We start from the raw sequence: 23078 nt of genomic DNA, 5'->3' as shown, positions 1-23078 counted from the left end.
CCAGTGCATTTTCACCTGCTTCACTCAGTTAGCTGCCTTTGAAGAGCTTAACAGTGCATGTGGACCTTGGAGAGTTACAGTACCCAGGGGTTCACTGCCAAATGGATAATCCCAGCCAGAGCTCCCTTTCAGTCTGTGACAGCCCAAACAGCCTCTGGAGATCAGGCTGAGTGCACAAACATTCAAGGCACTCCAGTGCAAAGCCCTTGTGATAGATCTCCTGCCTTCTCCTCCAACTCCCTAAAGGTCATTCAGCTGTTTCTATCAACCTGCCTTTCCTGGGAAAAGTACATTTCCCAAGTTACAACAAACCTCAGTCATAGTAGCACTGTGGAGAGTTATTTAAGACAGACTTCTGTCAAAGGGTCATCATATCATAATGGGAAGAACATTCATCATTCAAGTCAACAAGAGGACAAGAAGCAAATTCTCCACTGGGGGAACAGAGCAGTTTAGTAGATATAGAACAGATGAAGTGACGTCTTTGTAGAGGACTCTTATTTAGCTGTCTTCAAAGATGGAATATGATGTGCACTGAGATTCAATGATTGATTATTGTGTTTAAGTTCACTAAATACTAAATGTACATGCACATAAACAAGTATCTGAAGAACATATTCCTATTTGGTCTCTTCTGAGACCACACCAAGTATTGTCCTAAGGCTGCAATCCTAACCACACTTTCCTGAGAGTAAGCCCCACTGAACAAAATAGGACTTACTTCCAAGTAGACTGGTTAGGATTGTGCCCTAAATTCTCTACATCATTGGTTCTCAAACTCTCTATACATCTACCTCTGCTTAAGGAACAAAGAGCCCAATCCTGAGCTCTGTGTGCTGGCTCACCACTGGTGCGCACTGTTGCAAATGTGCCCTACGGCACGTTTGCAGGCCATAGCTCCAGCGCTCTGCCAGTGGGCTAATGCTGGGTGAGCGCCAGAGCTCCACTGCTTGGCGGTTGTACGGACCACCGAGCAGCGATAAGGTAGGTGGAGGCATGGGGGGAGGCAGGGAGGAGGTGTTCTGGGGCAGGGGGAGGTGGACAGGGAGAGGGCATGCCAGGCAGAAGGAGCAGGGCAGGAGGGAGGTGGGACCGGTGGCGCTTTGCTCCATCAGATCCTGAGCCTCCGTTTTGGGCTGCCGGCCAGACATGGAGGCTCAAAATTCTATGCTGACTCAAGGGTTGGCTTGGAATCGAGTAGCCCCATTGCGGGCCTACTCTGCTTACTCGAGGGAAGGGGACAAAAGTGCCCTTCTCCCAAGGAGCCGCCAGCGATGCCTGCAAAGCCCGCAGGATGCAGCGGCAGCCATTTTCGGTACTGCTGCAGCCCCGCAAGCTGGGCAGCTCAGGATTGGACTGAAAGTGAACAGGGTGGTGGAAGGGAGGGGTGGGCAGATCGGCTGTGTCAGTGCACTATTGTAAAACCTTATATTTGATACTGCAATATACATTGTGAAAGTACATGCCCTTCTGAGACTAGTAGCACACCCCTGAAAAGAACTTGCATTGTTATTGCTCTATAGCAGTGGTATCAAACATCTGCGAACCGAATGCAGCCCCAGGATGCTCTTGTTCAGCCCTTGGGCTCTCCCAGCACCACTATCAGCTGCTGAGCTGTACTGAAGTGTCATTGCTGAAAAGGTTGCTGCATGATGTGGGCTCTCCCCCATCTTGAAAATGTGATCAAGGTTTGCTCATTTTCTCTTCTGTCATTTGCTGCTAATGAGTTTCTATGTGAGAACTAAGTGCTTATTTCTGGCCATCATCTGCTTTATTTTTACCCCACCTTTCTCCCCGAAGGGACTCAAGGCGGCTTACAACAGGTTAAAACAGATTAAAAACATAATTTAAAACAGATAAAAGCATATTAACACATATCATAAAAACAGCAGTCAGATAAAAGCAGTCAGGTAAAAAGAGCATAGAGCAGCAAATCATAAAAGAATCAGGCCTGTAAAAAATATTAAAAGATGTTGGAAAGATGTTAAAAAGGCCGAGAACTCAGAAGGCTTGTTTAATCAGAAGGGTCTTCAGGCCTAGCCGAAAAGTCTCAAGAGAGGGAGCCATTCTTAAGTCAAGGGGAAGGGAATTCCATAGCGTTGGTGCCACTACTGAGAAATGTCACCTCTGGCCCTTAATGATGTCACTTCTGGCCCTCAGCAGGCATCATGAATTCTATTCAGTCCATTGTATGAAAAGAGTTTGACACCCCTGCTCTATAGTAATGTTTTGCAAATAGTATCCCAGAGAACTTTGGGATTCCTCAGAATGAGGAATTGGGTTTCCTCAATGAGAAGTTGATTAACAGTGGACAAGTTCCCCCAAAAGACAACTGGTACACTATTACTGATCTTCCTCAATTGCACAGCTGCAGAGATATGGTAGGTGTGTCATACAAGGCACTCAGTTCATGCAGCATCATAGCTAGGCCCAACAGATCAGGAAGTGAGAAATCTTGGCCTGCTCCCCATCTTCTGCAGACACAGAAGAGAAGTTGGTCTCTCACTTTGTTCTGGGTTCCCAGCTGTATGACACCCCTGCAGCTCTGCTCCAAACATCTCATTAGTTCAAAACAAAGCAAGAACACCCCATTTCCTCCCACTGAGCCTGTGTGACTTGCCTTACCGATGGCAACTCAGTAAACCGACAGCTCAACTAAGATTTAGGATTTAGATAAGGACTCTATAACTCACATAGGTCAAGTTAGATGTTGATATTAAAACATGTCACTAAAGCCCAATCCTTTCCCCTGCCAGCCCAGAGTATGCTGCACTGCTGTTGGAGTGGGAGGGAAAATCAGATAGCCCAGAGGAGGTAAGTAAAAATCTTTTTTTACTTAGCTCTCTGTAGGCCTCCTAGCCTCTAAGGAGTCTCCTTGGACCTATGCCAGCTCTTTTGCTGGCATGTGTCTGAGAAGACTCCTAAGGGCAGGTCTGGGCAGGAGGACGGCATAGGATCTCAGTGGCAGCCATGCACACCAAGATCTTTCTCCTCCTGCCACTGGCCTGGCCTGCTTCCCACCTCACTCTGCCCACAATCCTCCCTGTTCCTCCTGCACTCCCAACTTATTGGCAACAATGGGGATGAGAGGAAGTTCAGTGGGATGCTTTTGCCTGCATGAAGCCTATGGCTGTTTGTTCTGGCAGCCGTGATCCACCAAGAAGTGGAGTGGCTGCTGAACTACTGGCCCAGGACTTATGGTGGCAGATCACAAGATAGTATTGGGACATTAATCAAGTACTCAGTATGCCTGATATGTGTTTTTCTCACCAAAAACAGTGGCGTGTGTGACATGGGTGGGGAATAATTTGGATTGGGCCTGAAGCATGAGGGAAGAGTGTAATCCTTCCCCCTTGCACCATTTCCCCACTGAAAATCTCCCTTCTAAACCTGATATTTGCCTGCCAGGGTACTGTTTGCAGATGAAATGTGAAAGACCTGCAACTTCTTGCTCTTTCTGTCAACTCTTTCCCTGCCTTCTGTAAAGGAAGTACTGTAGATACCTTAAGGTCAAATGCAGCTGTGTGGGACAGTGGTGAATTCAATCAGAGCCACAACACTGCAGGAGGGGTTCTAAGCCTCCTCTCTTGCCATTTGCCCAGTATAAAACATGCACACACGTGCATAGAGGTGCTATTCACCCCATGGAGGAAAATGCCCAGGAACCCATAAATACTTGGAATGCAATCATGAACTGCCTCCTTTCTTAACAGCATTTCCTTCTGATTGCAAAGCTCTGCTATGACAGGAGAGATGGTTTTTTTAGAAAGATGTATAGTCTTAATCACAAGCCATTTGTAAAGGTACTGCAAGTTCATCCAACCAATGGAAGTGAATTTGAACTGTAAACAGAAGCTGGGGTTGCTATGGTGTGCTTATTCTTTTATCAACAGGCCATTTGGTTATGTTGGCAACATTATGTCCGGTGGCATATGCAAACTCCACAGCAGAAGAGCAAAGTCATTATGCTTCAGGATGGCTCTTCAAAGTCCTTTGTATAGGAGAGCAGATTTGGATTCCCATATTCACCAAAGGAGGTATGTATAACCATGGATTCAGCTCGCATTTTTAAAAGATGGATTGTGGGATGTTGCAAGGTAGAGTTCTCAATCTTTTAAAGTGTTTTTAAACTATTCAGAGCTCTATGAATGACTGAAGGGAGATTAATTAGAAACTTGCAAGACGTAATTAGTGACCTGTGTGCTCTTGCTCATGGTCAGAACTCATACCAATGTTTGTCACTGGGAAGCCAATAAAGTCACCACAGTGTATTGCATGGATTGCTGTTATTTCATTGAGAATCTCTTTGTCCACAGTGGACATCTCTGATGGCTGTTTTCACTGGCATGGAGATTCTCCAATGAGATGGCACCCTTCCAAGCAATAATACGGTAGCCCTCTTCAGACTTGAGGGACAACAGCACATATGGAAGAGGTAAATGGGAACATGACAGCTAGTCATGCTCTTGGCACCAATACTTGCTGACTACCCTCACCAAGGCATTCCTGCATTCAGTGTTTTTCCAGAAATGGAGATGCACAGGGTTGTGACCAGCATGTGCCTCAGATGGGGAGGAGATAGCTAGCTGGCACACTTCTGTCCCCAGCATTGGCCTTCCATGAAAATAAAATGTCTGCAAAGGTCTATTGTGTCATGGCTTCTAGTTTACTATTTCACACAAAACATTCACAACATAAGATTCACCCGTGAATTCTTAATAATAATAACAATATTTCCTGAGGGAAGAAATGTGTGTGTGTGTGTGTGTGTGTGCGCACGCACGCATGTGTGAAAATACCACAAGTCTGCAGTGAGCCAAGGATAATTTTGTTTGGAAGATTATCAATTTAGTCAATATACTGTTTAATAGATCTGAAAATTAGAATTAAATTTGACTTAATAGAAGGTTAGACTCAACCTCCAGAGCCTATCTGACAAGAGTCATTCTCTTCTCACTCCTTGCTTATTGATCTAATTATTTTCTGGTGCTTTCTTTAGAACTGAGTCTTGTATGACATGTCTGAAAAGGCATTTCAGCAACATGAGCATATTTCAGAGGGTTTTATCGAAATTACATTTTTAAAACAAAACGGCTGAAAGCAAAATACATTTTAAAGACAGCACTTCTTAAAAGATAACTTACAATATAAAGCTGCTTAGGTACTCCTGCTTAGAGTTCTTTTTTTGTAAAATGAAGAACATCAGCTACTGTGTGGCATATTTACTTTGCTATAAACACTCCAGTTCCATCTATATTTTGCTGTAGACATCCTTTACTTCCAGCAATTCAGTAGGGCTGCTCTAGACTAAGTGTTCAATATCATATTGTTACCCTTCTTTTTCTGTGGATTTTTAAAATTACTTTTGGGGGGGAGGTGAATCACTGTGTTTAGATTTTAATTTGGAAAAATGGTATATAAATATTGAGATTAAATATTAAATTAATATTGAGATTAAATATGAGAAATAAAACAGCCTCCAGAGAAGGAAGACCAAATTTTTGTGGAGTACAGGTTTGTTGACTGGTTGCCAAATCAAAAGTAAAGGACAACTGGTGCCCATGACTGACTCATGATTTGTGTTTTCCAGGTCAAAACAAACAAACAGAAAAAGCAATAACCACCAGATTTAGATACACTTTCAAAATGCAATTTAACTTAGAGCCAGTTCCTATCCAACATTCCAGCAAGGATGTAGCTGTGCCAATAGGGCACTCATGGATACCTACTCAAGGTAAGGGAACACTTGTTCGCTTACCTCAGGGCTGCATTGTGGCCGCACTGGAAACTTGGATAGGATTTGGTCCTTAGTCTTTTATGTTAATTTGTTCAATGAAAAAAGATATTCACTCTACTTTGAGAAGCTTGCTCCAGTATGTACTTTGCCCTGCAACACCCTCTTGTGGCCAACAGTTGTTTTCTCAGAGAGATTTTCTGCCTCCATAACATAACAGGGAATCACATTAATTGCCACTCACTGAGCCTCTTAGAAGTGATGCATACCTTAAACTCAGCATGCTCTTCCCATATGTTCATTTCACTTCACTGGTTAACCACAAAGGAATTAGCACTCATAAATCACTGGAGACAATTCCATAGTCGAGGTGTTCTTTCTCTTGACACCAATCCATAACCAGTCATGTAATATGAATTGTAAAGAAGCCTTTGACTTCAAATCATAGCCATTTCAAGCTACTTCTAAATGAACGGCAACATAAAGAGGAATCTCATTTAGATTTGCCCTGTTTCTCAGTAATAGAGCATTTGTACACCACTTCTGAGTCTACTATCTGTTTCATATGTATTAGCCTCATGATAACCCAGAAAGGTAAGTATTTTATTATCATCCCTGCATTGCAGCTGAGGCTGAGAGGGAATAGCTTGCTTAAAACCACCTACTGAAATCATGGTAGAGGTGAACCAAGGAAGTCCCAATTACAACTCAGGCTCCAATCCTTTCCCAGGTGTAAGCACAATGGAACATAAAGGGACTTACTTCAGAGTAGACAAGGGTAGAATCATGCCGTCAACCACAGTATTAACTACTCTTTCAACCACACATTAGCTGTCCTCTTAAAGCTGGCAGGCAGGTAATACAAAGAACCAGCAAGCCTAAACAGAAGCCTTTGTTAACAAGGACAGCAATTCAGCTTACATATCATGAAATTGGCTACATTGGCTGCCCATTCCTTTCCGGGCCCAATTCAAGGTGCTGGTTTTGATCTTTAAAGCCCTATACTGCTCTGGGCCAGGGTATCTTAGAGATCGCCTACTCCCGTACAATCCGGCTCGTCCTCTCAGGTCATCAGAGAAGGCCTTTTTACAAGTGCCGCCGCCTAAGGGGGTACGTGGGGCGGTGTCATGAATATGTACAGTTTAGGCCTAGTAACATGTAAAGCCTGAACCAAGCTAAAACAATAACACAGAAGTGGCTTGCAGTCCTAGCTGCTAAGAATTTACAACTCAATGGAATGTGATTATGTAGCACCTAGGCAGCCAGAAAGACCCCCATCAAGGATGGAATGCAGCTGTAGATCTCCAGGGGGGAGGGAAGAGCTGAGAGGGCAGCTTCCAGCCCCACTTCCGGAGGACAGGGTTTTTTGGTCTTTGTCTCTTGGTGAGATAGGTGGTGGGTGCACATCCTGCCCCGCCAGGACCACGTGGCCTTAGGTAACTGACCTGAGGATCTACAAAAGAAGCTGACCAAGGTGAGAGAGAATAATAGAGTTAGCCAGTTAGCTTTGTTGTTTTATGCTGATATGTTCCTAGAAGTTTTTATACCTCTAGCATTTGCTGCCTTTTGTAAGTTTTGTAACCCTATGTACTTAATAAAGTAAAAAATCTTTTTACCATGTTGGTTCATTGTCTGTTGGGGACAAACGTTCAGAATCCTGCCTAGCCATTCAACAAGCTACCAAAAATCCTCATTGTGGACTAGTAACTTGAGGACTGAGACTTTAAGTAAAGAAAGTGCTCAGTGCCTACAAGGGATATCGTTAAGCCTAGAGGGTCTCGGTGTCCCTGGACTGAGGCACTGGCTCTTACAGGGTGGTGGCAGTACTACCGAACAGGGATCTTTGAGGGCTCTAGGGTTCAGAACCAACAACTCTGAGCACCCAAGACCCTGGGAGTGTAAGACCAAGTATACGACAGGCGGCGGCAAGAAACTGGGCCTTCTCAGTAGTGGCACCAACGTTATGTAACTCCCTTCCCCTTGACTTGAGAAAGGCTCCCTCTCTTGAGACTTTTCGGCGAGGCCTGAAGACCTTGCTGTTTAAACAAGCCTTCTGACTTCATGGCCTTTTTAACATCTTTTATACATCTTTTGACACGGGCAACATCAAGGGGATGTATGATGGTATCAAGCAGGCCCTAGGTCCAACACAGAAGAAAATTGCCCCTCTGAAGTCTGCCACAGGCGAGGTCATCCAGGATCGGGCGCAGCAGATGGAACGCTGGGTGCAGCACTACTCTGAGCTATATTCCAGAGAAAATGTAGTCACCGAAGAAGCACTGAACAACATTGAGTGCCTGCCTGTGCTGGAAGAGCTTGACAGTGAACCAACCCTAGAAGAACTTCACGTGGCCCTGGACTCCCTTGCCTTTGGCAAGGCACCTGGAAAAGACAGCATCCCTGCTGAAAGCTGTTTGCCCGAGTTGTACTAAAGAGGCTCCAGGTACTTGCAGAGAGCGTCTATCCAGAATCGCAGTGTGGATTCCGAGCCAACAGGTCCACCACTGATATGGTATTACAGGTAGACCACAGCTGCGATACAAGGACATCTGCAAGAGGGATCTGAAGGCCTTAGGGATGGACCTCAACAAGTGGGAAACCCTGGCCTCTGAGCGGCCCGCTTGGAGGCAGGCTGTGCAGCATGGCCTTTCCCAGTTTGAAGAGACACTTTGCCAACAGTCTGAGGCTAAGAGGCAAAGAAGGAAGGCCCATAGCCAGGGAGACAGACCAGGGACAGACTGCACTTGCTCCTGGTGTGGAAGGGATTGTCACTCCCGGATTGGCCTTTTCAGCCACACTAGACACTGTGCCAGAACCACCTTTCAGAGCGCGATACCATAGTCTTTCGAGACTGAAGGTTGCCAATACAATACATCTTTTAGTTGCTTTTTTACAGACCTGATTCCTCTATGAACTGCTGTTTTATGCTCTTTTTTATTCTGACTTTTATCTGACTACTGTTTTTATGGTTTCTGTTAATGTGTTTTTAATATGTTTTTATCTGTTTGTTAAATTATGTTTTAATCTGCTTTTATATGTTGTAAACTGCCCTGGGTCCCTTTAGGGAGAAGGGCAGGATAGAAATAAAGTTTATTAGTATTATTATTATTATGAAATCTTCACAGAGCTAAAAGTATACTTATATTGTCAAACACAGGAATAAAAATATTCTCAAACAAAGGAATAAAGACTCTGTAACTTGAGAATATATTGCAACCTGACTTCACCAAATAGCAGCAAAGGGGAAACAAAATGAAAAAAGGTGCAAAATTTATTAATAAATGTGATCTCAGCGCATGCTTATTATAAGCACATATCCAACCCATTGCAGTTCCTTAGTTTGGTTCTGCTGCTAGTTAAGCCTCTCTCCAAAGCATTTACCCATGGGTCAGTGCCTTGTCTGGAGAGCCGAGAGCATTGAAATGTCACTTGTCCCTGGGTAGAAATGGGTGGAACCCTTGCTCTTTCACAGCATTGATTGTTAGTCAGGCATTAAATTATACATCTTTACAAAACATGACAGAAGAAAAGGGAATGTCACTACCCTTAAACAAAAGCAACAACTCCTGACAGTACACTCCAAACCTAGCCAAGCTCTCCAGTGGCCGCCTTTACTGTCTGCGATGAATATTTATGATGAAGCTTGTCTGGTTTCTAATGGAGACAGTAAACAAAGGGAAAACCCAGCTCTCTGGGTGTTTTCTTTCAGCTGCACAAGCCAAACAAAAGCTACTGTAGTTCCAAAAACTCCCTGTAGTACTACCCACAACACCAGGCTCCTGTTACATGTTCGGTGGCCATCCTGGGGACTCCTGCAGCAATGTGGGTGTCAGAAAGCACCTGGCAGTGTGGCTCGTGTTTCAGGATCAGGCATTACAAGCTTACTACAGGCAGCTGACAACTCAAGACTTCCAAGGACAACCTCTTTGTCTTGTAAAGCATAATACAATATTTGTATTATGCTGCAGTCAGCTGCCTAACAAAAGATTGAGCCACCCAGCAGAGTGCCCCAAAATAACACAAGGAAACCTTCGTGCCTTTGTTGGAGACTTTGCCTTCTGGACCCCAGGGTGTGCTGTGCAGTTTCCATGTGTTTTATGCATTAAACCGCTAAGAGAAAATGCTGGGAGAGAAAACTGGGAACATTTGGGATCTTCGCGAGCAACCTATCCACACTCCCTAGCGGTGACCCAATATCACATAGCAGAGAAAGTGCACACACAGGATGGGGAGTAAAGCAAATGGAGTCAGGAGAACAGCATCAGCAGGGTACCGGCTGCCAGCACCCAGCCCTGTGAGTGATTTCACCTCAGCCTCATCTCTTTCCATCAACAGCAGCCAATCTGGAAGGACTCCAGCTGCTTCGCAGAGTTTTGCAAAAACTGGAAGCAAAATCTGGGAAGAAGAGCAGAAGGCCCTGAAGGGGGATCAGGTCCGACAGGACAAGGTCTGGAGAGAGTTTGTGGAGGCCGAAAGAAGGGCAACAAAATATTGGTAAGCAACTCAGTCCCATTTGGCATACCCCTCTTACCAGCACTGTCACATTCATCAGTTCAATGCCGGATGGTGGATGGTCTGACTTGAATGATTCTGGACTCTCTGAATCATGATTACCTTGTTCATCGCGTAGCTCTGTTGTGAACGCAGTCCTTCGGGCTGCTTCATGCACAAAAGTTTTCCTACAATAAGATAATATTTGAGATTAATATTTGATAAAATATGAGATTATCTCATTTCCTACAATGAGATAATATCTAAGTCAAAAAGGAACATGAGAGCACAGATGAGGTCTAACAGTGTATGGATTTTCCCCTACATGAAAAATAACTCCGTGCTGGGAAAATGTTGCATAAAGATTGGCCCCTTGCAATTACATTCTGAGCATTCAGAGGGAGGTGGGCAAAGACTATCATCTTAGTGATACATTTGGACATGTTTTGAGATGCTGGGACATCATATGTGATTGTCATGAAGTACAGGTGTTCTTTATGATATCTGAAAAACAACAAAAGCTCTCTGGAAGCTTTTAAGGTCTACTTTAGCAGTCGCTGAAACTATCCATCATTTCTGTTCTGCCCTTAAAAATAAATACAAATATATTATCAGTAATAATATCTTGAGTAATAATTATCTTGAGACTTTTCAGCAAGGCCTGAAAACCCTGCTGTTTAAACAAGCCTTCTGACTTCATGGCCTTTTTAACATCTTTTAGTTGTTTTTTTACCGACCTGATTCCTCTATGAACTGCTGTTTTATGCTCTTTTTTTATTCTGACTTTTATCTGACTACTGTTTTTATGGTTTCCGTTAATGTGTTTTTAATATGTTTTTATCTGTTTGTTAAATTATGTTTTAATCTGTTTTTAATATGTTGTAAGCTGCCCTGGGTCCCTTTAGGGAGAAGGGTGGGATAGAAATAAAGTTGTTTATTATTATTATTATTATTATTATTATTATTATTAATTATGATGATGATAATAATAATAATCATAGTAATATCTGAGTTTAATAGCACACAGGTCCCTGGTGTTAGTGAAATCATGTTCTGGGGAACCTTGGAGTTCCTTTACAGCAAACTGAGGGTAGCTCAAAGACAATATTAGTATATATTCCCTGAGAGACAAGCATGGTCTCAGCTATCGAGTTTCCCCTGTAATATGCAGTAGCACATTGAGGGATGTTCAGCAGGAAAATTTCAGGAGTGGTTTTCTAGCCTTTCCTAGAGAGGGAGTTAATTCTATGTCAGAAACTGCTAATTTAAAGTTTTGCTATTGCAAAACGGGTCGTGATTGTTATTTGTGCATTCTCCGCAAGTTGGGTAGCCCTGCAGAGGCTGGCATGGGGCTCCCCACACCACGGGAGGCTGTAGCAGGCTGTGAAGTCCAGCCAAGCCCATGTGCCCCTCCAAAGCGACACGATCCTGGCGATTGCCTCCCCTCCTCCCCTCCTCCCCACCCCTTAAGGGGGCAGAGGCCAGGGCTCTCTGGCTGGGGCGTTGTGGCGCCCCAGTTTGAAAACCACTGGCCAAATTCTATCTGGGGCTTACCCTGATGAATCTTGTAAACCAGGGGTGCTCACACTTTTTTGGCTCGAGAGCTACTTTGAAACCCAGCAAGGCCCGGAGATCTACCAGAGTTTTTTTTACAATGTTCGCACCATCATAACATATAACATTTATGTGTACAATGTATGTTGGTGTACCTTGAGCCCCACTGAGTATAACAGGACTTACTCCTGAGTAGACATGCCTAGGATTAGGCTGTGAGGCTGCAATCCTAGCCACACTTACCTGGGAGTAAGCACCATTGAGTACAATGGGCCTTACTCCCGGCGTTCCCTCCCAGAGGCACCTGAAGGGGAGGGGTCGGCACTCCGCGATCTACTCATTTTGCCTAGCGATCTACCGGTAGATCGCGATCCACCTATTGAGCACCCCTGTTGTAAACTATCAGCGCAAGTCCTGATGGCTGGAAAGTTGCTCCGTGATTTGGTGAAGCATGGCTGCTAGGGCAAGGGCTAAAGACCATACATGGGCACCAGCAGCGCACAGAACTTCCACCATCCCCCTTGGTTGCTAGTAAGTCTGCAGCAGGGGCACTTTGGGGGAGGACTGTGGGCCAGACCGGGGGCAGAAGGGAGTGGGAAAGGAAGGAAGGATCTTGGAAGCAGCCCATGCATGCTGAGATTCTATTTTTCCTTCCTGGCCAAGCCCCACCCCACCCCTGGAGTCTCCTTGGACTTACGCCAGCTAAATAGGTGGTGTAGGTCCAAGGAGACCCACTGGAGACCAAGCAGTCTACATAAAGATAACTAAAAAAGATTTTTACCTATGTATCCTGAGCCATCTGGATCCCCTCCCCACACACACACATCCATAGCATGCAATGTACACTCCAACAGCAGTGCTGCATAGTCTGGGATGGTAGAGGATAGGATTGGGCCCTTAATGTTGAGAAACAGGTATTATATTTTGTTAACAAAATTATAACTAGTTTTGCTTTTATTTCAAAGGTACCAGAACTGGAATTTCCTGAAGGACTATGATCCACTGGTAGGTCACAAACAAATGTAACTAGTATCAGGGATTACCCAGGGATCCTTATGGTAACTTACAAGATGCTGTTCCTTTAACCTGATGAGTCAACCTTTGTTCTTCATGGATTGAAAACGGGGAGGGGGGGATAGAACAGGAAGTGCATCCATTCTAGCCCACTACTGTCCTTCAAACTTCCTCTCCTGTTCCATCCCCCTCTTCCTTTTCCAATCCATGGATTGGGAGGAGGAGGAGGAGGAGCAGTGGGGACAAGTGGGCAGATAAAAGGGAGCTCCCCATGCCAATTGGTTGCCTGAGGCAACTACCTCAGTTAGCCACATGAATGGGCCAGCCCTGACTGATATCAAGTATGGCTGCCAATTTCCTTTGTTTTGAGGGTTAAAAAACAAACAAACAATGTTCAGGAAAACAGTCAGTGATTTCTCAAGAATAAAAATGCTCCTGCCAGTGCACTTCTGGTATACGCATTTGTACACCCCCTGTGCACAAGCAGGTTTTTCAAGTTTATTTTTTTTTAATGCAAAAACAGGCAGTGCCTGTTTGACCAAAGACCATAACAAGGCAGTGACAATTGAGGGCCTAATCCTATCCAACTTTCTAGCACTGGTGCATCCGCAATGCAGCCCCAAGATAAGGGAACAAATGTTCCCTTTCCTTGAGGAGGCCTCTGTGACTGCCTCCCCACCATAGGATGCAGTGCATGCCCCATTGGCACAGCTGCACTGACAGTGGAAAATTGGATAGGATTGGGCCCTGAAATGTGTAGCTGTGGACAACTGTATTATTTTCAGGTCTCTAAAAAAACTATCATCTACCTAATAAATGCAGGCAAGTATGACTGAGAGGTTGGAAGTGTCAAATACCAACTATTTCTCTTATGAGCAGATGGAATGTGTTTTGTTTCTGCATTGGATAATTAATAACCATGTACAGGAGAAAGGGTTGAACGCACTATTCAGTGCCGGTACTAGGTTGCTAAGGCCCTGGGGCTAAGTCCCACACCAGACTCCCTATGAGATCCCTGCCTTCCTATTAATGGCACACTGGGCACTCCTACCCTTGGTACCAAGGGTTCAGAAATCCCCTTGGCAAAGGGGACCCTATGATATAGATGGGATATTGGTGAGTGCCCAAGATGGCTGACCCTTGATGCCACCTCTGACTGAATCCTGTTCCTCCTGAAGTGGCTGCTTTTTGGCACAATTCTATCTGGCCTGGATGACAAATGTCCCTTTTCCTGGAGGAAACTTTCCACCTGCTGAACTTACCTACAGGATGCAGTGTAGCCCATGCTGGCAGCACTGAATCGGCGTTGGGAAGGTTAGATAGGATTGGGCTGCCCATGTGTTTAAAAAACGTTGGGAGATCTAACCATAGATATCTCACATCAATTCTAATTTGGCCCTTAGAAACATCACACTGACTCATCTAATGAAATGCTTTGATGACAGACTTGAGACAGAACAAAGGAAGTTGTTTTCTGCAACATGAGAACTTAATGATTTTACTAAATTTGTTGCCACAAGTTGTGGTGGTGGCTACTACCTCAGTTGGCTTCTTAAAATAATGAGACAAATTCATGCAAGATAGGGGGTTGAAAAGAACCTCCACCTTCTTAGACACTCTGATCACCAGTTATCTGGGACCAGCAGAGGGCTGTGAACTTTCCAGAGGCCTCTAGTTGGCCATTGCTAGATATAGAGTACAGTAACTAGACTAGCTGTTCCAGCAAAGCAATGCTCATGTCCCTTCTTGGAAACTGCTTATATCAAGTTTAGCTAAAATTGAACTGATTAATTCATTTCTGCACAAATCTTTTTCACTTGATCCAAGCAAGCTGACATGAATAATTTGTCATTTCTTTTACCCAGGGCAAGAAAAAAGAACACAAACAACTTCCTGATTATGTGTCAGTTTTTTCAGACAAAATCCCCAACACTAACAGTCACATTATTGGCAGCAGACTGAACACTGATCTTGGCAAAACACTGGTAAAAATGGATTACTTCCTCTACTGTGGAAGGAGGAAAAAGAAACTTGAAGAGGAACTACAGCCTTCCTAAAATTAAACAGACATTGCCCATTGTCAAAAGAAAATATTTCATTAATGTTTTCTGCAGAGTTCCAGATCAAAACAACAATAACCATTGATCATTTGAATGCTTTCCAAATTGGTTATCTAGGGATTTAAAGTTGACACAAAAGCTTTAAAGTTCACACCAAATCCTGGGAATATCAGAGTGGCTTGCATTTGATATGAACTTTTCATTGTTCCAACATGTAGAAAGTAGCAGGGTTGCTTCACAATCCAAGGGCTTAAATCTAAAAGGTTATGCTAAATCATGAGGTCCTGATTTATTGAATCCACAGCACTTTGGTGGTTATGTTTGCTACATGAAAATTTAAACTGCATTTCATCATGTTTCTGCAAAAGGACCTAAAAATGTAACTGTTGTGCAGATGAGAATTTCTCTAGGGAAAGAACGTCAGTCAAGGCCCTGAAAGATTACAACTCATTTCAGTGTTGACCTCATGCTCCACACAAGGCTCTGCAGGGGACAACAGAATGCTAGGATGACCTCCTGGGAAACTGTGCTGGCAAAAAGCCTGGCTGCTGGTGACCTTTGAGAAGATTTAGCTGCCAAATGATCTGGTAGGAGACTGTTGAGGTTCAGCATGATAGGCTGACAATACAATAAAGGGCAGGAAGCTTCTATCAAACAAAGATTGCATTAGCTGCTCCTACGTGCATCTCTTCCACTCCACAGACTTTGCCTTAAACACCAGGATTCTTCCCTTGTTCTGGATTTTTAGCTCATTTACAAACTCACTCCAGGCCACCATCTTTCTTAATGATCTAGTACAGAACAAGTTGCAATAAAACTCTCATGATGCAAATGGTATGCCTCTTGTTTTGAAAAAGCTTCCAACCAGCACTGTGGATGGAAATGGGGGCTTAAACCTGCTGTATGGAGCTGGAAATGGGGGCTAAAACCTGAGTTGGTAGATGAAGGATGTGCAACAAGCAAACATTAATGGCCTGTTTGAAGAAGGCCAAGATTCTGTTATCTACACTAAGCCTGGACAGTGCAAGGGGCTCACATTGCCTGCTAATTGAAGGAGCCAGTGTTGCTCACTTCTGTTCCTTTCTGGGCTCTGAGGCCTGAGCATCCACACTCCTATGTGATTCAAGTAGGCTAAGACTGAAACTACACATTACAGTAAATGCACGCGTGTGTGTGTTCTAGTGGATAGCAGCAATGGGGAGGCCTGGCCAAGACTGAGATCATGGCATAGTGGGAAGGGGGGCTTCAAACCTTTGCCCCCACTGTGATCCCAGTCTGTACTCCTCTTCACTGGTGCCAAGTGAAAGTTTCTGTTCTGGAACAAATAGCTGTAGCAGTGGCCGATCCAAATTAGCACCACAGCAGAGGCACTGGGTTAAACTAAGCCTCTCTCCCCCATGCCATAGACTTAATCTGGATTTGGGGGGGGGGGGGCTCCCATAGCTGCAATTTAAAAACAGTGGCAACAAACCAGGCACATTAGAACCAGACCACATGTTTGATGTAATGAGCTGTTCAGTCTTGGTCCTAGATTTCTGGACTCCCTGACAGCAAGCATCCATATTTCCAATACCTGTTCAAATCAGGGGTGGAAAACCTTTCAACTTTAGGGCTCCTAGACCTTTAACAATTGTGTAGAGGAGGGAATTTCAGTAGATGCAGCTTGTTGCGGGAGGTTTGGGGGTGGAGTGTAGGAGTCTCCAGCAGAGCAAAATCAAAGGGCAGCACAACAGAAACTCTAAGCTGATGTCCAAGGCAAACTCTCAGAAGGCAAAGAGGCACTTGACACGAGAGTTAGGTTCCATCACCAAGATATATTATATACAAGGATATTTACAGCAACACTGGTCAGTCATACAGCAACACACATATACGGCATCCTGATTCCTATTCCTTAACACTCACCACCCTACACGCTCACCCTCACTCACCCCCTCACTCACTGAGGAGTGTTTGTCTTCGGCCTTGTTATATGCACAAGGCACACCCACAATCAGCTGCACAGAGTCAGCAATCAGGAACAGCTGCTCCCTGTTACTTGCTACAAACTGTCTGTTCACCACAGCGTTTGTTACATTCCCTCCTGTGCACAGGACCTGAGTGATTTCCTGGGTTCAGACCTCAACACCCCTCCAAATCATTCTGGTCCTGTCCCAGTGCACAATCTTTTACATTTAACTGATAACAGAGTTTTTCATGTTTTGTTACAGACAATGGTTTTGTCAATACATCTGCCAGCTGTGCCTCTGTAGGGCAATAGTTTAATACAATTAAATGGTTTCGTATTGCCTCCCTTACATTAGCATGTCTCAGCTCTATATGCTTCGTTCTGTTTTTAATTCTATCAGAGTTAGCCAGGGCAATACAAGTTTCGTTGTCTTCCAGAATTTGGATTGGTACACTCATGTTAAGCCCTAGATCTATCAACAACTGTTTGTACCATATTACCTCGGTACAGGCCAAGGATAGACTACCATATTCTGCTTCTGATGAGGATAGCGCAACGTAGGTCTGCTTTACGCAACACCAGCCGATCAGAGCACCTGCAAACAATATAGCTAGTCCAGAAATAGACTTTCTTGTGTCTGGACAATTGCCCCAGTCTGCATCAGCATATATGAGTAGTTCTTCTGGACCTTGTGGATGAAGAACTAGCCCATGATGTAGAGTACCCTTCAGATATCTTAGCAGTCTTTTTAGTGCTTGGAAATGTTGCTGTGTAGGAGCGGATACAAACCTGCTCAGTATATTAATGGCACAAGCAACATCAGGTCTAGTTCACTGAGAAAGATACTGCACGCTGCCCACTACTGATTGATACATTTCTCGATCACAAGGTGGACTTTCTGCACTTGCAGTTTGCATAAAATTAGGGACCATAGGTGTTTTGCAACCTTTGCACTCATTCATATTGCACCTCTCTAACAACTCTACTATTTTCTGTGCCTGGTGCAATTTGTACCCTCCGGGAGTGGGTATTACATTCACTCCGAGATATTTACTAATGGGACCAAGGGTTCTTAGAGTGAGGTGTTTCCTTAACTCTATTAATACCTCCTCAATTTTCTGAGGAGTCTTAGCCATAACAATAAGATCATCCACAAACACAGTCACAAGTATCTGGTTTTCTCCATGATCTTTTATGTACAATTTCAGCCTTCATGGCCTCCTTCCAGCATATCCTCTCAGCTCTAGGGAGCTTCTGAACTTGGGAGTAATCCCGGGGCTCCGGCCCTACAGTCTGACACATTGAAATTGACTCGGGCACATACCGCTCAGGGGGTTTTGTCACTCGTGTGGTTCTGCGTAAGACAGGTGAAACAGGATCCTGTGTAGTTATTTCAGTTTCCTGCCTACTTTCAATTTTGGGTTCACGTAGTCCCTCTTCTCTCCTACTCTGTTGTACCTGTTGTCTAGGTGACACCCTTCTAGGCGATTGAGAAGCACTCTCCCTTTCATCAATCCCAGGTGCGAGAGGTATAAACACAGAGGGAGTGTGTTCTACTGAAGCCCACTTAGGGTTATAAAATTTCACAGACCTGGATATTATTAACTTGCCTGTCTTGGTCATTAACCTATATCCCTTACTTCCAGGTTCATAACCTAGCAGTGTAACAGGCTGAGCTCTGGGAGCTCGCTTTCTGCGTCTTCTCTGCACCAGTACTTCCCCACATGTACCAAATGGGTATAAATGTTTTAAAGAGGGAGGTTCCCCATGTAACATTTGATAGGGAGTCATTCCAACTACAGAGGAGTAGGTACGATTAAAGACATAGCAGGCACATTTTGCAGCCTCCGCCCAATAGCCATAAGGAAGTTGGCTATCTGTTAGAAGAGCGCGTATCTTGGTCTGCAACGTTCTGCCATATCTTTCCGCAACACCATTCTCCTGAGGACAATTAGGATTTGACAAACGATGGTGCACACCTTTTCTCTCTAGCCAAGTCATAAAAGGTTCGTTTAAATATTCAGTGCCACCATCTGTTTGCAGACTAATTAGCTTGTGGCCAAACCTACGTTCTGCATAAGCCGCCCATCTTTTAAACGTAGAAAACACCTGTGTTTTAGACCTTAGTGGAAAACAGAACATATATTTTGAATATCTGTCAAGCACAAGCAGTAGGAACCTGGCACCACCAATGGATTTATCCATGGGTCCAATTAGATCTGAGTCAACAAGCTCTAGGGGTTTACTAGCTACCCGCTCACTCCTATTTGCCACAGAAGCTGCTGTTATATTAACCTTTTTACAAACAGCACAGTCCAGGAACTCTTTACAAGGGGTTAAATTCAAGCCCTTTGAATGCTTTACAGTTTGCAAAACAGCCTTAAAGCTTGGATGTCCTAAGGACCTATGCAAGACATGGATGCAACCATGATGCTTAGGGTGGATAGCATGTGTAACATGTGCCTCAGCCCTAGGCTGGACAACAAACAGGCCATCTTTTTCAATTCCCAGCATACATTTCTTCCCTTGTTTGGACACTGTGCAATGCTTCCCAGCAAAAACAACATGATAGCCCTTTTTGCACAACGCTGATACACTGAGCAAACTGTGTTGTAAATTCGGAGCATATAGGACCCCCTCCAAAGGTTCACACAGTTCTGGCAAGCGAACTACCCCACATCCTTCCACAGGAGAGGACAGCCGGTCTGCCAATACCACGTAAGACTTATCAGGTGATCCTAAAGTGGAAAAAACACTCTTAGAATTTGCTACATGCTCAGTTGCACCACTGTCCAATATCCATACAATGGAGGTTGACTCCTTTTCAGTTGCATGTACCAGAGAAATATCTGGTCTATGTCTGCTGGGTGGCCCTTGCCTTCGAGGCTTCCTGGAGCCCCTCCTCGCAGGGCAGGCCCTTTGTAAATGATCCTCCGCACCAAAGGAAAAACACTTCCTCACATAGTGCAGTGCAGGCACGGAGGAGGACACACCCATACCGCAGGTTGCACCTGCAGAAACAGGGGCAGACGTAGTCCTTCCTCTGGAGTTGTTTTCCAGACGTCGCTCTTGCTCCTGCTGCAGCCGGCCAGTGATGTAAGCAAGAGTCAATTGAGCCTCTGGTAAACATTCCAAGGCAGTGACCAAATGGTCAAAGGTCTGATCCAAGGAAGATAACACAATATAGGCTTTCTGCATCTCTGGAAAAGTCATATTTTGCTCCTGCAACCTCAGGAACAAGTTCTTCATGTAGAGCATGTGCTCTGTAACACTGGCTCCTGCCCGCATCTGAGCACGATACAACTGCTGTGTGAGAGCAATTTTTGAGGCCACAGTTGTTTGTATATGAATCTGTCTCAAGGTCTCCCAACACACAGCTGCAGAGGCAATGCCACGAATATGCACAATCTGACTCTCTCCCACACATAACACAATGGTAGCCAGCGCACGTTCCACCAACCTCCTTTCAGCAGCGTCCGGTTGGGGTGGGGGGTTCTCCACCACAGTCCATAGCCCCTCCTTACGTAGGAACATTTCCACATGGGTAGCCCAGGTGAGGTAATTTGTCTCATGGAGCTTTACAATAGGAAAGCCTGTCAAAGCCATCTCGGTGCCATCAGCCTGCATTCTGTCTTACAGCAACAGCAGATAAGACTCACGCTTCCAGGCAGCAAATGAAAACAGGAACGACCTTGGAAACATCAACAGCCTGGGCCCATAACCTGTTGTGGGAGGTTTGGGGGTGGAGTGTAGGAGTCTCCAGCAGAGCAAAATCAAAGGGCAGCACAACAGAAACTCTAAGCTGATGTCCAAGGCAAACTCTCAGAAGGCAAAGAGGCACTTGACACGAGAGTTAGGTTCCATCACCAAGATATATTATATACAAGGATACTTACAGCAACACTGGTCAGTCATATAGCAACACACATATACGGCATCCTGATTCCTATTCCTTAACACTCACCACCCTACACGCTCACTCTCACTCACCCCCTCACTCACCGAGGAGTGTTTGTCTTCGGCCTTGTTATATGCACAAGGCACACCCACAATCAGCTGCACAGAGTCAGCAATCAGGAACAGCTGCTCCGTTACTTGCTACAAACTGTCTGTTCACCACAGCGTTTGTTACATTCCCTCCTGTGCACAGGACCTGAGTGATTTCCTGGGTTCAGACCTCAACACAGCTTGTCATCTGTGATATAGCCTCTTTGAAGTATAATAGCATCAGACATGAGGGAGTTTCCTAACTCACAAGGGAAACATTCTCATCTAAGACCCTGCTCTTTATTCTATTTAAATATTCTCATCTAAGACCTTGAATTATTTTTGAAGGGGAAGAGTCCTGCATCTATCGTTTTGTTAAAACATATGAAACTGCCTTCTATTCAGTCAGAATTGAGGACAAAGCCAATGTACGCTAGAGAAGTTTTTTTTACAAGCTGGTATCCAGATTTCCCAGTGCTCTTCAGTGTGGAGATAAATGTACAGAATGCAGGTTTTTCATTAATACTAGAAGAATTGCCGAACTAAGGAACGTGGTCTGATGTGGGCTGAAGAATGTTGATTTTTTTTTTTAATGTATATTGATGTCTTAATTTTCATGTTAAACAATTTCCTCTGATGGAGATGGTTTGTGTTTGAAACGTGTTGGAAAATAAAGAGATTAGCTTGAAATAAACTTGTACTACACCTACTGGCTCTGCTTTCTCTTCATTCTGCTATGTGATTTTTTGGGGGGGTTGCATTTAAGATGAATCAGATGATTGGTCCATCTGTTCTAGTACTGTCTACTTGACGAACATGACATTAGCTCTCCCAAATCTCAAGCAAATGGCTTTTGGAGCCCTGAGAAACTTTGGAACTGGAGATACGGCAGGATTTTACACTAAGTTCTTGGGCATACCAAGTATGCACTCTTTTTCTCACTGTGATGGTCTATATTCCTTAAGCCTAGCCAGGATTCCAGACACCCAGACTAGGTTGCAGACTAATCCATTTCCAGTCTTCTGTTGGACTTAGGGCCAAATCCTACACAACTTTCCAGCACTGATGTATCCATGCCAGTGGGGTGTGCCCTGCATCCTGTGGTGAGGGAGCAGTTTGGGGCTGCACCATGGCTGCATTGGTGCTGGAAAATTGGATAGGATTGGCCCTTAGATAGCTTAATCAGGCCCAGTGTCACCATACAGGACCCTTTAGCAAATGTGGGAACCAGCATTCTGAGAGGTCCAACAGCCATTGATACCTGCACTATCACCTGATGCCCTTAAAAAAAAAAATTCTGCCTGACTCTGGAAAATAACTTTAGCATCACTCTGGAAAAACTCTACATTGGAGGCACTGTGGGAGGAATTAAATAGCAACTCTGACTGCCTAGCACTAGGAAAAGCACTGTTGCTACTCATCACCTTGAAAGCTCATGAGGGCCCACCAACATGGTGAACTGCTGTTTCATCAGTTGATTTCTACCAACGTCAAGGAGATCACAGATAAAATCTGAAACATTTTCTATATTAATATCTTTTATTTTATAAAAACCTTGTTGCACAAGAGTTTCCTAGCATTTTTGCTATTTTTAAGTCAGCCTTGAGTGTCATCTGAAGTCTTTTTAGCTGACTGAACTTCTCTGCATTCCAAATCTCGACTAAATATTGCATTAATCCTATCATCCTTGATAACAAGACACTACTCAATATTTATAAGTTCAGTGACTAGCAGCCCAACCTGTATCCCCTTGTTTATGTTTCATTGTTCTATCTAGCTTGTGAGAGAGGGACAAGAACTTCTATCCAACGTAATTAGTCTTTATCCCTCAATACTAGGACTAGGGGTCATCCAATGCAACTGATTAGAAGGAAACTTAGGAGAGACAAGCAAATAAGTTTTTACAAAGCCCATAATTAATATAAAGAATGTGGGATGAGGAATCATAAAAGCTGGATGTGTGCCAAGAAACCACATCTCGCCTACTGTGTCATAATAAACAGCACTCTGCAATTCTCTCCTGGCCACGTTCCAGGACTTCTACACTGAGAGCTTGCCGTGGTGCCTCTCAGCAAGAGCCCATGGACGAAGTCCTGCTCTGTACTAATTCAATCCAGCGAGAGCATTAACTGAAGAGTAATGGATTTGTAAAATGTGATTGAGCATTTGAGAAGAAAAAAAATATGTCTGGAACCATTCTTAAGAATAGGTCAGAATTTTTAGTTGAACCACATAAGTACTTTTAAACTTTTTTTGAAAAAAAAAAGAAGTGTGATCTTGGTATCATTTT

At 44.2% G+C, this 23078-nt stretch overlaps 1 protein-coding gene across 1 annotated transcript; it reads left to right on the top strand.

Annotated features, from left to right (window-relative positions):
• Window positions 1-9959: 9959 nt before the first annotated feature.
• Window positions 9960-14850, top strand: C1H2orf50 (chromosome 1 C2orf50 homolog). The gene is made up of 3 exons (XM_066610530.1): window positions 9960-10228; window positions 12745-12784; window positions 14659-14850. The coding sequence occupies exons 1-3, from the start codon at window positions 9960-9962 to the stop codon at window positions 14848-14850; spliced, it is 501 nt and encodes a 166-aa protein (XP_066466627.1).
• Window positions 14851-23078: the final 8228 nt, after the last annotated feature.

Source organism: Tiliqua scincoides, chromosome 1, assembly GCF_035046505.1.
Source record: "Tiliqua scincoides isolate rTilSci1 chromosome 1, rTilSci1.hap2, whole genome shotgun sequence".
NCBI classification, from domain to species: domain Eukaryota; kingdom Metazoa; phylum Chordata; class Lepidosauria; order Squamata; family Scincidae; genus Tiliqua; species Tiliqua scincoides.
The sequence above is the reverse complement of the archived record's forward strand: the minus strand, read 5'-3'. Positions and strand labels throughout refer to the sequence as shown.

Coding starts and splice junctions, on each gene's coding strand:
- C1H2orf50 (XM_066610530.1), top strand. CDS start 9,960: ATGGGGAGTAAAGCAAATGGAGTCAGGAGAACAGCATCAGCAGGGTAC. Junction 10,229..12,744: donor AGAAGGGCAACAAAATATTG/GTAAGCAACTCA, acceptor TTTATTTCAAAG/GTACCAGAACTGGAATTTCC. Junction 12,785..14,658: donor TGAAGGACTATGATCCACTG/GTAGGTCACAAA, acceptor TCTTTTACCCAG/GGCAAGAAAAAAGAACACAA.